Source organism: Vulpes vulpes, chromosome X (assembly GCF_048418805.1).
Source record: "Vulpes vulpes isolate BD-2025 chromosome X, VulVul3, whole genome shotgun sequence".
NCBI classification, from domain to species: Eukaryota; Metazoa; Chordata; class Mammalia; order Carnivora; family Canidae; genus Vulpes; species Vulpes vulpes.
Genome location: NC_132796.1, coordinates 80,079,265 through 80,092,576, shown reverse-complemented (window position 1 = coordinate 80,092,576; position 13,312 = coordinate 80,079,265). Strand labels below are relative to the sequence as shown.

Sequence of the window (13,312 nt, the reverse complement as noted above, 5' to 3'; positions counted from 1 at the left end):
AAATGAAAGGTTGATTGAGTATAATAAATATTACCAGGTTAACAGTGAAAAAGAATACAAACTACATGATCATATCAATTGATACAGAAGATATCTGCCACAATTCAACATCTTATGATAAAAAAAATACCAACAAATTAGGAATAGTAGGGAACTTCCTCAACCTGATAAAGAACATCTTAGAAATACTATACCCAACATCATAATTAATGGTGAAAACTGAATGCTCCTCCCACTAACATCGGGAACAAGACAAGTGTGCCCTCTCTCAAAATCAATAGGGCAACAAAAATAATAGAGATTGGAAAAGAAGAAATACAACTGTCCCTATTTGCAAAGAACATGATTATACGTGTAAAAAATCTCAAAAAGCCTAAAAAAAACCCCTAGAAGTGACATGTGATTTTAGCAAGGTTGCTGGATTATAAGGTCAACACATAAACATCAATAATATTTCTACATAATAATAGTGCGAAATTGGAAACAATTTTTTAAAGATCATATTTATTTATTTGAGAGAAAGAGAGAGAAAAAGAGAGAGCAAACAAGCAAGGAGAGGAGCAGAGGGAGAGGGAGAGACAGACAATCTTCAGCAGACTCTACACTGAGCACAGAGCCCGATGTGAGGCTCAATTCCAGGACCCTGAGATCATGACCTGAGCTGAAATCAAGAGTCAGATGCTTAACTGACTGAGCCACCCAGGTGCCCCTGGAAACCAATATATATAATTTACAATATCTCCCCCAAAACCAAAAACACTTAAGTATAAATCTAAGAAAATATGTACAAGAATCTGTATGCTGAAAACTGTGAAAAGATCATAAAAAAATTCAAAGAGGACCTAAATAAATAGACATACCATGTTCAAAAACTGAAAGGCTTATTAACATAGCAAATATGTCAATTCTCACTGAAACTATCTATAGATTCAATGTAATTTTGACCAAAATCCCAGCGGGATATTTTACAGATACAGATAAACTAACTCTAAAATGTATACAGAACGGTAGAGAAAGTAGAATAGCTAAAGTAATTTTTTAAAAGATTTTACTTATTTATTCATGAGAGACACAGAGAGAAAGAGAGAGGCACAGAGACAAAGGCAGAGGGGGAAGCAGGCTCCATGCAGGGAGCCCGATGTGGGACTCGATCCCGGGACTCCAGGATCAGGCCCTGGGCCGAAGACAGCGCCAAACCGCTGAGCCATCAGGGCTGCCTAGCTAAAGTAATTTTCTAAAAGGAGAAGAACGATGAATCACATTACCAGATCTTAAGGCTTGCTATAAAGCTATAGCAACCAAAATAGTATAATACTGGCCAAGAAAAGACTTCGATCAATAAGATAGAATAGTCCAGAAATGGACCCAGAGTGATATAGTAATTTGATTTTTCGCAATACTGCAAAAGCAACTCAGTGGAGAAAAGCCATAGTCTTTTCAATAAACAGTATTACAGTAATTGGATAAAATATAGAAAAAAATGCATTTAACCTAAACCTTGCAACTTAAGTCATAAATAAAACTTAAGTCATAAATCTAAATAGAAAATGTAAAATTTTAACACTTTTACAAGAAAACATAGCAGGAAATCTTCATGACCATTAGTTAGGCAAGTTGTTCTTAAACAGGACACCAAAAACAGAAAACATGCAAAAAATTATAAACTGAACTTAGTCAAAATTTAAAATTTTCACTCCGTGTCAGACAATTTGACAAAAATGACAACTACAAGCTACAGAATAGGAGAAAACATATACAAATAACATACCCAACAAAGAACTTTTATCAAGAGTATATAAAGAATACACTCAATAAAACAACCCAATTAAAAAATGGGCTAGAGCTTTTCTGCCCCTGGACGCCGCCGAGTAAGCATCGTTAAAGTCTCCCCTCCCACCGCCGTCATGTCTAAGTCAGAGTCTCCCAAAGAGCCTGAGCAGCTGCGGAAGCTCTTCATCGGAGGTTTGAGCTTCGAAACGACCGATGAGAGTCTGAGGAGCCATTTTGAGCAATGGGGGACGCTTACGGACTGTGTGGTAATGAGAGACCCCAACACCAAGCGCTCCAGAGGCTTTGGGTTCGTCACGTCCGCCACCGTGGAGGAGGTGGACGCGGCCCTGAACGCCCGGCCGCACAAGGCGGACGGAAGAGTCGTGGAACCAAAGAGGGCTGTCTCCCGAGAGGATTCTCAAAGACCCGGTGCCCACTTAACTGTGAAAAAGATTTTTGTCGGTGGCATTAATGAAGACACTGAAGAACATCACCTTAGAGATTATTTTGAACAGTTGGGAAAATTGAAGTGATTGAGATCATGACTGACCGAGGCAGTGACAAAAAGAGAGGTTTTGCTTTTGTGACCTTTGACGACCACCACTCTGTAGACAAGACTGTCATTCAAAACTACCATACTGTGAATGGCCACAACTGTGAAGTAAGGAAAGCCCTATCGAAGCAAGAGATGGCTAGTGCTTCGTCCAGCCAAAGAGGCCGAAGTGGTTCTGGAAACTTTGGTGGTGGTCGTGGAGGTGGTTTTGGTGGGAATGACAACTTTGGTTGTGAAGGGAACTTCAGTGGTCGAGGTGGTTTTGGTGGCAGTCGAGGTGGTGGTGGATACGGTGGCAGTGGGGATGGCTATAACGGATTTGGTAATGACGGAAGCAACTTTGGAGGTGGCGGAAGCTATAACGATTTTGGCAATTACAACAATCAATCCTCAAATTTTGGACCCATGAAAGGAGGAAATTTTGGAGGCAGAAGCTCTGGCCCCTATGGTGGTGGAGGCCAATACTTTGCCAAACCACGAAACCAAGGTAGCTATGGCGGTTCCAGCAGCAGCAGCAGCTATGGCAGTGGCAGAAGGTTTTAATTACTGCCAGGAAACAAAGCTTAGCAGGAGAGGAGAGCCAGAGAAGTGACAGGGAAGCTACAGGTTACAACAGATTTGTGAACTCAGCCAAGCACAGTGGTGGCAGGGCCTAGCTGCTACAAAGAAGACATGTTTTAGACAATACTCATGTGTATGGGCAAAAAACTCGAGGACTGTATTTGTGACTAATTGTATAACAGGTTATTTTAGTTTCTGTTCTGTGGAAAGTGTAAAGCATTCCAACAAAGGGTTTTAATGTAGATTTTTTTTTGCACCCATGCTGTTGATTGCTAAATGATAGTCTGATCATGACGCTGAATAAATGTGTCTTTTTAAAAAAAAAAATGGGCTAGAAAACTTGAACACTTCATCAAAAAAAGATATATGGAAGGCAAATAAGCACATCAAACGATATTCCAAATCATTAAGGAAAATGCAAACTAAAACCACAACAAGCTACAACTCCCCCCTATAAGAAAATTGATAAAATAGAAATATTAACAATAGCAAATGTTGAGAGACATAGAGAAATGGAAACTCATAAGCCATTGCTGGTGGAAACATAAAAACAATTTGGAAAACAGGTGGGGAGTTTCTTCTGAAGTTTATAAAAAGCCTTAAAAGTTAAAAATATGGGGAACCCTGGGTGGCTCAGCGGTTTGGCACCTACCTTGGGCCCAGGGCATGATCCTGGAGACCCGGGATCAAGTCCCACATCAGGCTCCCTGCATGGAGCCTGCTTCTCCCTCTGCCTATGTCTCTGCCTCTCTCTCTCTTTCTCTCTCTCTCTCTCTCTCTCGCTCTCTCTCTCTCTCTCTCTGTCTCTCATGAATAAATAAATAAGATCTTTAAAAAAAGTTAAAATATGCTTATCAGGGGATCTCTGGGTGGCTCGGTGGTTTCCACCCAGGGCGGAAAGGCGTGATCCTGGAGTCCTGGGACCGAGTTCCGCATCGGGCTCCCTGCATGGAGCCTGCCTCTCCCTCTGTCTGTGTCTTTACTTCTCTCTCTCTGTGTCTCTCATGAATAAATAAATAAAATCTTTAAAAAAATGCTTATCATTTGATCCAATAATCCTGCTCCTACATAATTACCCTAGTTTAAAGAAAACATGTTTACACAAAAACCTTTACATAGATGTTCACAGCAACTCTATTCATAGTAGCCAAAGTCTGGAATTGGCCCAGATGCCAAGGGGTGAATGATGACAAATTGTAGTATATACATTACAAATAAAATATGGTATATACATGCTCAGCTATAAAATGAATGAACTCATACATACAAGAACATGGATGAATCTTAAAGCTGTGTGAATAAAGCCAGTCTCAAAAGGTTACACACTGCAGGGTTCCATTTCGAGGACATTCCCTAGACAACAGAACTACAGTGAAGGAGAATTAATGAGCAGTTGCCAGGGTTCAGGGATATGCTAAAAGATGCCTGCAAGTTGAAATAAAAGGACACCAGACCATCACTTGAAGCCATATAAAGAAATAAAGAGATGGTGGTAGAGGTAAATATATGGGCAATTATAACAGCTAGTATTACTGTAACAATAGATTTTAAAAAGAGCGTATAAAGACTAGTATTGTAATTTAGATTTCTTTTTTTAATATTTATTTACTTATTTATTTATTTATTTATTTATTTAGAGAGAGAGAGAGAGAGAGAGAGGCGCAGAGACACAGGCAGAGGGAGAAGCAGGCTCCATGCAGCTCAACGTGGGACTCGATCCTGGGTGTCCAGGGTCACACCCCGGGCTACAGGCAGCGCTAAACCACTGCGCCACCGGGGCTGCCCTCTAATTTAGATTTCTAACTCCACACTTCATTTTCTACATAATTTAAGAGACTAATGCATTTGAAAATAACTACTTTACATTTTTGGGCATACATTGCATAAAAACGTAATTTTGTGCCATCAAAACCTGAAAGGGGTGGAGATAAAACTATAAAGGAGTAGCTTTTTGTATGTCATTTAAAATCAGCTCATATAAACTTAAGGTAAAATGCTATAACTTGAGAACATTGAATGTAATCCCCATGATAACCACAGAGAAAATAAAGAATATACACAAACAGAATTGATAAGGAAATTAAATTGTTCGACTACTAAAGAGCTCAAACACAAAAGACAGTAATGCAAGAAATGGGGAACAAAAAATTATAAAGTATGGAAAACAATTAGCAAAATTACAGAATTCCCTCCTTATTAGTAATTACTTTAAATGTAAATGGATTAAAACTGTCCAACTAAAAGACAGAGACTGGCTGAATGAATAAAAACCATGATCCAAATTCAGGCTGTCTACAATGGACTCACTTTAGAGTCAAAGACACAAACAGGTTGAAAGTGAAAGGATGGAAAAAGATATTCCATGCAAATGGTAACCAAAAACAGAACAGGGATGGTTATACTAATATTGGACAAAATAGACTATAAATCAGAACAGTTTATGAGACAAATTAATGAAGGCTCAATACCACAAAAGGATATAATAATTATAAACATTTACATACTTAGTAACAGACCATCAGCATATATTAAGCAAAAATGGACAGAATTGAAGGGAGAAATAGACAAGTCTACAATAGTAGTTGGAAACTTCAATACTCCACTCTCAATATTAGAACAGCAGAAAGAAGGAAAGTAAGGAAATGGAAGACTTGAACAACACTAAACCAACCAGATTTAACAGACATATACAGAACACTTAAATCAGCAGCAATAGAATTCATTCCTCTCAAGTGCCCAGGGGACATTTTCCAGGATAGACCATATATTAGGGCATAAATTAAGCCTCAATAGATTTAACAAGGCAAATATTGGGGCACCCGGGTGGTTCAGTTGGTTAAGCATTTGCCTTTAGCTCAGGTTATCATCTCAGGGTCCTGGGATCAAGCCCTGTATCAGGTCTATGCTCAGCAGGGAGTCTGCTTCTCCCTCTCCTTTTGCCCCTCTCATGTGCTCTTGCTCTTTCTCTCTCTCTCTCAAATAAATAAGGGAAGTAAAATGGGAAAATTCACAAATTCTAAATAACACACTCTTAGCCAATGGATCAAAGAATGAATCACATGGGAAATTAGAAAATGAAATGCAAAACAAAATTAGATACTATCTCCAATTAGATACTATCTCCAATAGTATGGCTACTACAAAAAAAACCACATAGAAAATAACAAATGTTGGCAAAGATGCAGAGACATTGGAACTCTTGTATGCTGTTGGTGGGAAAGTAAAATGGTATAGCAGCTATATAAAACAGTTTGGCAGTTCTTCAAAAATTTAAAAATGAAAGTATCATATGATCCAGCAATCCCATTTTCGCATATATATCCAAAAGAACTGAAAGCAGGGTCTCTGAGGACTATTTGTCCACTCATTTCACAGCAGCATGATTCACAACAGCTAAGAAATGGAAGCAACCCAAGTGTCCATCAGCAGACGAATGTATAAACAAGATGTGGTATACACACATTATTTAGCCTGAAAAAGGAATGAAGTTCTGACACATGCTACATCATGGATGAACCTGAGGATGACATTGTGCTGAATGAAAGAAGCCAGTCTTAAAAAGACAAATACTGTATGATTTCACTTATATGAATCACCTACCCAGAGTAGTCAAAATCATGAAGACGGAATGTAGAATGATGGTTGCCAGGGGCTGGAGGATGGGGAATGGGAGTCACTGTTTAATGGGTATCGAATATCAGTTTTTGCAAAATGAAAGTTTTGGGGATGGATGATGATGATAATGGTTGTATAACAGTGTGACTGTCCTTAATACTACTCAACTTTCCACTTAAAAATGACTAAGGCACACAGAAAAAAAATGACTAAGGTGCTTTTATATATATGTGCATACATATAATATATATTTTATTTATATATCTATATATGTATATATAAATATATAGAACATATAAACATGTAAATATATTTTCTATTACCTATAAATAAATAAAACCCTTTATTTCCCTTTATATATAACATAAACATGTAAATATATTTTCTATAACCTATAAATAAGATATAAGTATACATATTTATACTCTAAATAGATATAGATAAAATATATATTATATAGAGACACACATAATGAAAAAAGCTCATAGAATTGTATACCAAAAATCAATTTTACAGCATGATAATTTAAAAATATATATGAAAACCTAAACACTGAACTCCTCTAGTCTCAACTTTAGCAACCACAAAACAAATGACCCAAAATTCTAAGAAGCCTTTTTTTAATATTTTTTAAACATGTTTCTTCACTCTAGTTTTCTACATTAAAATTTTCTTGCATACAGAAAAATACAAAAAGAGTAAGAACCTCTGTGCCCCTACTTTAATCAATTTGAGCATTACTGATTCAGTTGAAGCCCTATGTATCCTTCCTAAACACTATCCATCCCCTCCACTCCCTAACAAGAGGAAATCTTAATTTGGAAATAGTGGGATTCCTTCCTATCTATGATTTTATAGATTTATCACATTTGTATGTATCTATAAACCATAAACATTGTTGTTTCCTGGTTATCCCATTAAATATATGATATACTCTCTCTGTATCCTTCTGCAAATTATATTTTTCACTCTACACAGCTTCTTCTAATTATCCATGCTGCTATATGTCACTCTACTTCATGTTTTTCACTGCTTGTACATTATTCAATTGTATATCAGAAGTCATTCTATACATTGTCATGTTGATGGACATCTGGACGTACTCTCTTTCCCTTCAGCCAGAAACTATGTTGAGATTTATTTTACATAATTTATATTATACAAACAGATCTATTTCTACTATCCCAGAGCCTAGGGTCCTTCCACTATGATCTTCTCTTTTCCATCGGCCCTTGGCTTGAGAGTGTGCACTTTCTGCCCACTGTGTGAGCCTCTGCAGTACATCCTGTCATACAGTAGTAAATGCAGTCAGGATCTAACATTTTTTAACTCACATATCAGAAACCAGGACAAAAATTGCTGAATCTAGGAAGAAATCATACAAGTGTCTGATGTGTTGCCCTGCTCACTTTTCTGTATGTCTGAAATTTTTTCAGGATAAAAACCGGAAAAGAAAAAATAACAAGAAAAGAAAAACAAACAAGAAGGTTTGACTTGCTTTGCTTGTAGGCACCAAGATAGAATAGAGACTATTAAAGATAGAATACAGTACTGATTGTAACTGGTGGCTTCCCACCAGCTTGCTCTAGACCAAATGTGACCACACAACTGGAAAGGCTGCAGAACTTCCTTTTAATGTGAAGTCCAGACAGTTGGCCAAAGCCCCAGTATGCAAGGCACTCAACTAATAAAAGGCGCCATGTATCTGAAAGCAGTTTGCATTCTGAAATTCTGCTCCTTTGAATGAAAACAATTTTCACTCCCTGGGACCCTAATTCTAACAGCAAGGTAAGTATACAAGATGGTGAAGCATCAAGACAAATCTCAGGTTACATATTATCAACATTTCCTGATTAGTCTATGTTAGGATTCATGCTAAGAAATGAACATGGAGCAGCTCATCTAACTGTTACCATGACTCAGTGTTATTGATAGCATTCTTTTACCAATGAGGGAATGGAGGCTGAGACTTTCAGCCTTGCTCAGAAGTCTTAAGAAAAACTATACAATGTAAGCCATCTACTTTCCCGGCACTATGTAAGGTTCCTTTGAAACATTATCTGTCCATCAAACCAAATGTCAAATAACAGGGCACTGTTTAAATACATCATATTACTTTCATCTGAATGATCAAATATCAAACACTATGCCATCATTGGAAATCAATGGAGGGCACTTGATGTAATGAGGCAATGGGTGTGATAAGCAACTGATGAATCACTAAACTCTACCACTAAAGCTAATAATAAACTCTATGTTAATTGATTTTAAATTTAAAAAAAGAAATCATGTGCAGAAGAACACTTAATGACCTGGGGAAACAATCATGGCATATTAACTTTGGGGAGATTATAAATCATATCTTTGAAGATAACCCCAAGTTTGTTTTTTTAAAAATGGGTATGTACACACAGAAGCCTGGGAAGACATTATACCAACATATTACCAGAGGAATGAACAGGTACTCTCATTTTCTATGTGACTGCTTTCTGTAACGTTTGATGTTTTTCTTCCAGTGATCATGGATTACTCTTATAAAAATAAAATATTTCTATCTCTCCATACCCACTACACAGCACCTACAGATCTTGCCTAAACCTCATCTATTATGCTATACTGCTTTTGGGTTTTTTTTTTTTTTCTGGAATTGCTTTTGCCTGATCTATAGCATAGTAGATATGTCACTCAGCTTTTGTAAGGACTGGGTTGGCTGACAAAGTAAAAAGAGGCCCAAAATGATCAATCCCCATTCTTCTGCTGAATACTGCTTTCCACATTTTCCCGGATGAAAAAAAGTTGCCTGCATCTCCAGCATTCCTCTTACCAGAAAATGACAGACATCCAAACACATGTTTAAAGCAGAGCAGCCCAAGAGAAAGAAAATGAAAAAATAAAATAATAAAACAAAATGAAACAAAATAAAATAAAATAAAATAAAATAAAGCAGTCCCCGCTCCAGAAACCCTCAGAGTGATTTCCAGGAGAGGATTTGTATGGGGCCGTGAGAATACTCAGTCAGAAAATATGGACCAGGCCTGTAGCAGCCAAAGCTCCCAAGAGAGAACAAAACTGAATATGTACACATTGGAAGGAAGGCAGCTTCTGGTGTGTAAGCAATGGGAAGAGGCCCGTGAACAACCTGAAAGCATCTTCCCCCTTCTCAGCATTAAGAAAGAATATGTATGGATGCAAGTCCGCAACCTGACACTCAATGGCTCCTAGGAAAGCAGACACCAGAGCAGCCTTCTGTATGAGACAAGAAATTGGTCCCCTTGAATTGCTACTTACTTACAATGGATTCAATGGACTTTTCTAGGTTCCTGGTGTCTCTCCCTTTTAAACCTGCAGGATTCATATGTAGGGCTTTCTCCCTTGCCAAGAACAGTCTTAATAAAGCTGCGTGGGTCAGTCTCCTGAACACCCTTTGCAGTGTGTCCAGAGCTAAGCCAGAAAGCAGCTACCTCTGAGGTAGAGGTGCCAAAAGGCTGCTCTTTTTTGGGTCCCAGAGCAGTTGCTGGGTTGAGACCAGAAAAGGGGGTGCTGAGATGGTCAAGCCATTCCAAGGCATTAAGACCCAAAAGGTCCAACCTGAGTGCTGCCCCCCTCCTAAACTGGGAACAATCCTAGCAAGAGGAAGTCTCCCTGCTCCAAGTCCTGCTGTTTCAAAATTTGAAAGTACAATAAGTGGCATCTAGAAGTAGAGAAGGTCACAGGGCTACTAAATGCTTGTAATATCATGTGGCCCAAAGGCCAACAGGGCATCAATCTTGCAACACCAAGATCACATGTCAAGCTGTCCTCATTCCACTCACCCCCATGCTTCCCTCACCTACCTTGGCTCACACCAGGCCTACAGTCTTCTCTCCAGCCAGCATCACACCCCCTGCTCTCTGCAGCACAGATGAAATTTCATCTCATCTCCTTCCAAATCCTCTCCAGACTGACTCAGCAGATACTCAGGACCAAATAATCCCACTTGCATCACAGATCCACCCCTCTCCATGTGAACATGAAGATGAGCAGATTTAAGGGTTTCTGTTTGCTCACAGGGGAAGGGCCACCATCTACCTCCTGAGGCAAAAGAAGTGCACTAGCTCTCTGCAATGCACTTTTCTCATGGGGCAGGGTGGGGGAAGAGTCTCAGCCATTCAGTCTGCACTGCTCAGTGACTCACTCATACTCTGCATACCCTAACCCTGCACGGCACACACTTGGGTAACTGGTAGGTTAAGCCATGGATGCTCACAAGGCAGCTAAACTGTCTGATCACAACCCAAAGCCAGGGAAATCTTAACAGCCACTCCCTTTCCTTCAGTTGGTCCTTCAAAATAGCCCCAGCTCTGACAGAGGAAGTTTCTCCAAAAGGCTGGCTTCCCTAAGAGGCTCCCAGTCCTTTGTGAAACCAAGAATTTCACCCTCTTAAAAAAAAAAAAAAAAAACAGCAGCCAAGACGCCAACAAGTAAGCTGAAAACTAAGGGGCTGACTGCACTTAGAGTGCTCCGTGGTGCTGAGATCCATGAAGACTGGGAAGGAGGAGTGAGTGCATGCCACCACATCGTGACAACACCCTCCTTCAGCCAGGATAACAGGCCCAACAGAGACCAGGAAACTCCAAACCACTGCATGCTGGGAGAGGCGGCAGTAATATACATGGACCTCTTTTTGCAAACTCTGCTCCAAGAATAGCATTAAACACACCAGAGACCTGCTCCCCTGAGCAGATGGAAGACTCCGGTTGGACATGGGGTCTGTTCAAGGTCTTAGTCAAGCTGAGGGAGGCCAAGGCTGGAGCTGGAAAGCAGGAGTATCCTCTTCACACTGCTGAGAGAAAAGCAAAAAGCAGTGTGGGGTCCCGAGAACAGCACTGTTCCCAATGCCAAGGGCCCAGGTCTCCAGCTGACAGGTGAATCCTAGTGGCACAGGAATCTTGGCAAGGGGGTGCAGAACCAGCTGACTCAGAGTAGTGGCTGCTCTTTCCTATCCAGCAAGTCTGTTATGGTTAATAACTAAAAAAGCTAGGATTTTTTTTTCCTAATCCTGGGAAGAGACCCCATCATCTACAGGGAGCATCGCCAGTCACCAAGAAAAGACTGGCTGGCTGTTAAATTGCCTCGGAGTAGAAAATCCCTGATCTGATCCTTATGCCAAAAAAGTGTTACTATGAACCCTGTGTCTCTCTATCCCTAAAGACCATGGGATGATGTCACCAGGATGAATTGCAGTTATCCAGAACCCCGGCCTACACTCACTAAGGTATTTCTCACTGTCCTGCCGTACCCATTTAATTTCTTCCTCCCTTGCTCCCTATCTTTCCGTGTCCTAGATTTAATTGCTCTAAACCTGGGGTCAGCAAAATACGGCCACCCTGTTGTATTCTGGGAGGGGTTTTTTTGGTGTGGTAAAATACACATATCATAAAATGTACCATCATAACCATTTTTAAGTATACAGTTCAGTGGCATTAAGTCCATTCACATTGCTATACAACCATCACCATCACCCAGCTCCAGAACTTTTTCATCTGGTTGTCCTGTTTTTGTAAATAAAATTTTACTGGAACACAGCCAAACCCATTCATTTAGGTATTGTCTATGGTGCTTTTGTGCTACAAAAAAGTGACCCCGTTAAAACACAGGTCATGTCAACATTCAGAAAGTTTACTATCTGGCCCTTTGCAGTAAAAGATTGCAAACCTCTGCTCTAAACCAAAATATACACCAAATTTCTGGTTTAAAATAGCACTTGGCTAACATCCAATAACACAGCACCTCCCAGATTTCTACTAAAATTCCTATGGGAAATAAAAAAAGATAAAACACCCCAAATCACTGAAAACTTAAACTGATGATCATCCTATGACAGGACTCTAGAAGAAATCTCCACTACCAATAAGGCTAATGCTGCAATGTCCAAAAAAAAAAAATCCGTGGCCAATATATGCAGCAGAAACCTGAAACAAGATAGGAAGATACTGAGTCCTTCTTGCCACTGTTGGCCTCATGGCTTAGAAATCTGGTAGCCAGCACACCGGACATTCATGCCTCCACTCCAGGACTACTGCTTGCAAAGGAAATCAACAAATCCCCAAACTGTTCTATATGCATTTGGAGACTGACTCCTACTCCCCCAAATCAAAAGGCCAGAAGCGATGGCATTGGGGCTGGCACACCGTGTCCGAGGAGTGGGAGTCTGCCCAAGTAAAACTCAGGTAGCAATGCATGTGGGAGGGCTGTGGTCTTTCACATACTGTATCTGCTCAGAGTATCAAAGAACCTAGTAGCAGTGGTAGGGATAAGTTATTCAGCCCAGGTCCAGCAGAACCCACTAAATGAAGCAGCTAAGCACTGGCAAACAGGCTGGAAGCTATGGACGTCTACCTGCCACCAAGAGAGGAAGTGAGAAGGGGTTCTAGCCAATACCAAAGAGAACATGAAAATCCCCAAAGGCAATATAGAGACCCTACCTTGGACAAGTAATAAATAAATCCTCCTTTGAATATGTATAAACATACCCAAGAAACAGCACGATTCCTACGAAAGCCTCTGGCAGCAGAAGTGCATATCATTCTGAAGACTTGGAGGAAGCACAAAAGTATGAATTTAGTGCCTGAACCAGAAGAAGTATTTTACAAAACTGTATCCCCAGTAGAATATGTGAAAACATGGACTCTCTGAAACAAGTATAGAATGCCAACAGAATAAAGCATATCGAGAAGGAAGGGTGCCTAGCTGGCTCAGTTGGTGATGCATGCGACTCCTGATCTCATGGTGGTGAGTTCGAGCCCCACACTGGACAGAGATTACTTTAAAAAA

The 13,312-nt window shown here is 39.8% G+C and overlaps 1 protein-coding gene across 14 annotated transcripts in view; it reads right to left on the bottom strand.

Moving 5' to 3' along the window:
- The window catches only part of TMEM164 (transmembrane protein 164), a 170,754-nt gene that overhangs the window by 79,847 nt on the left and 77,595 nt on the right, over positions 1 to 13,312 (bottom strand). The window contains exon 4 of one of the 14 annotated variants that reach the window (XM_072743856.1): positions 11,220 to 11,321. The exons of the other annotated variants lie outside the window; for them this stretch is intronic. Coding sequence (XP_072599957.1) covers positions 11,261 to 11,321 — 61 coding nt within the window. The 3' untranslated portion in view covers positions 11,220 to 11,260. Of the gene's footprint in view, positions 1 to 11,219; positions 11,322 to 13,312 lie in introns of those variants that run through there. 14 annotated transcript variants of the gene reach the window in all.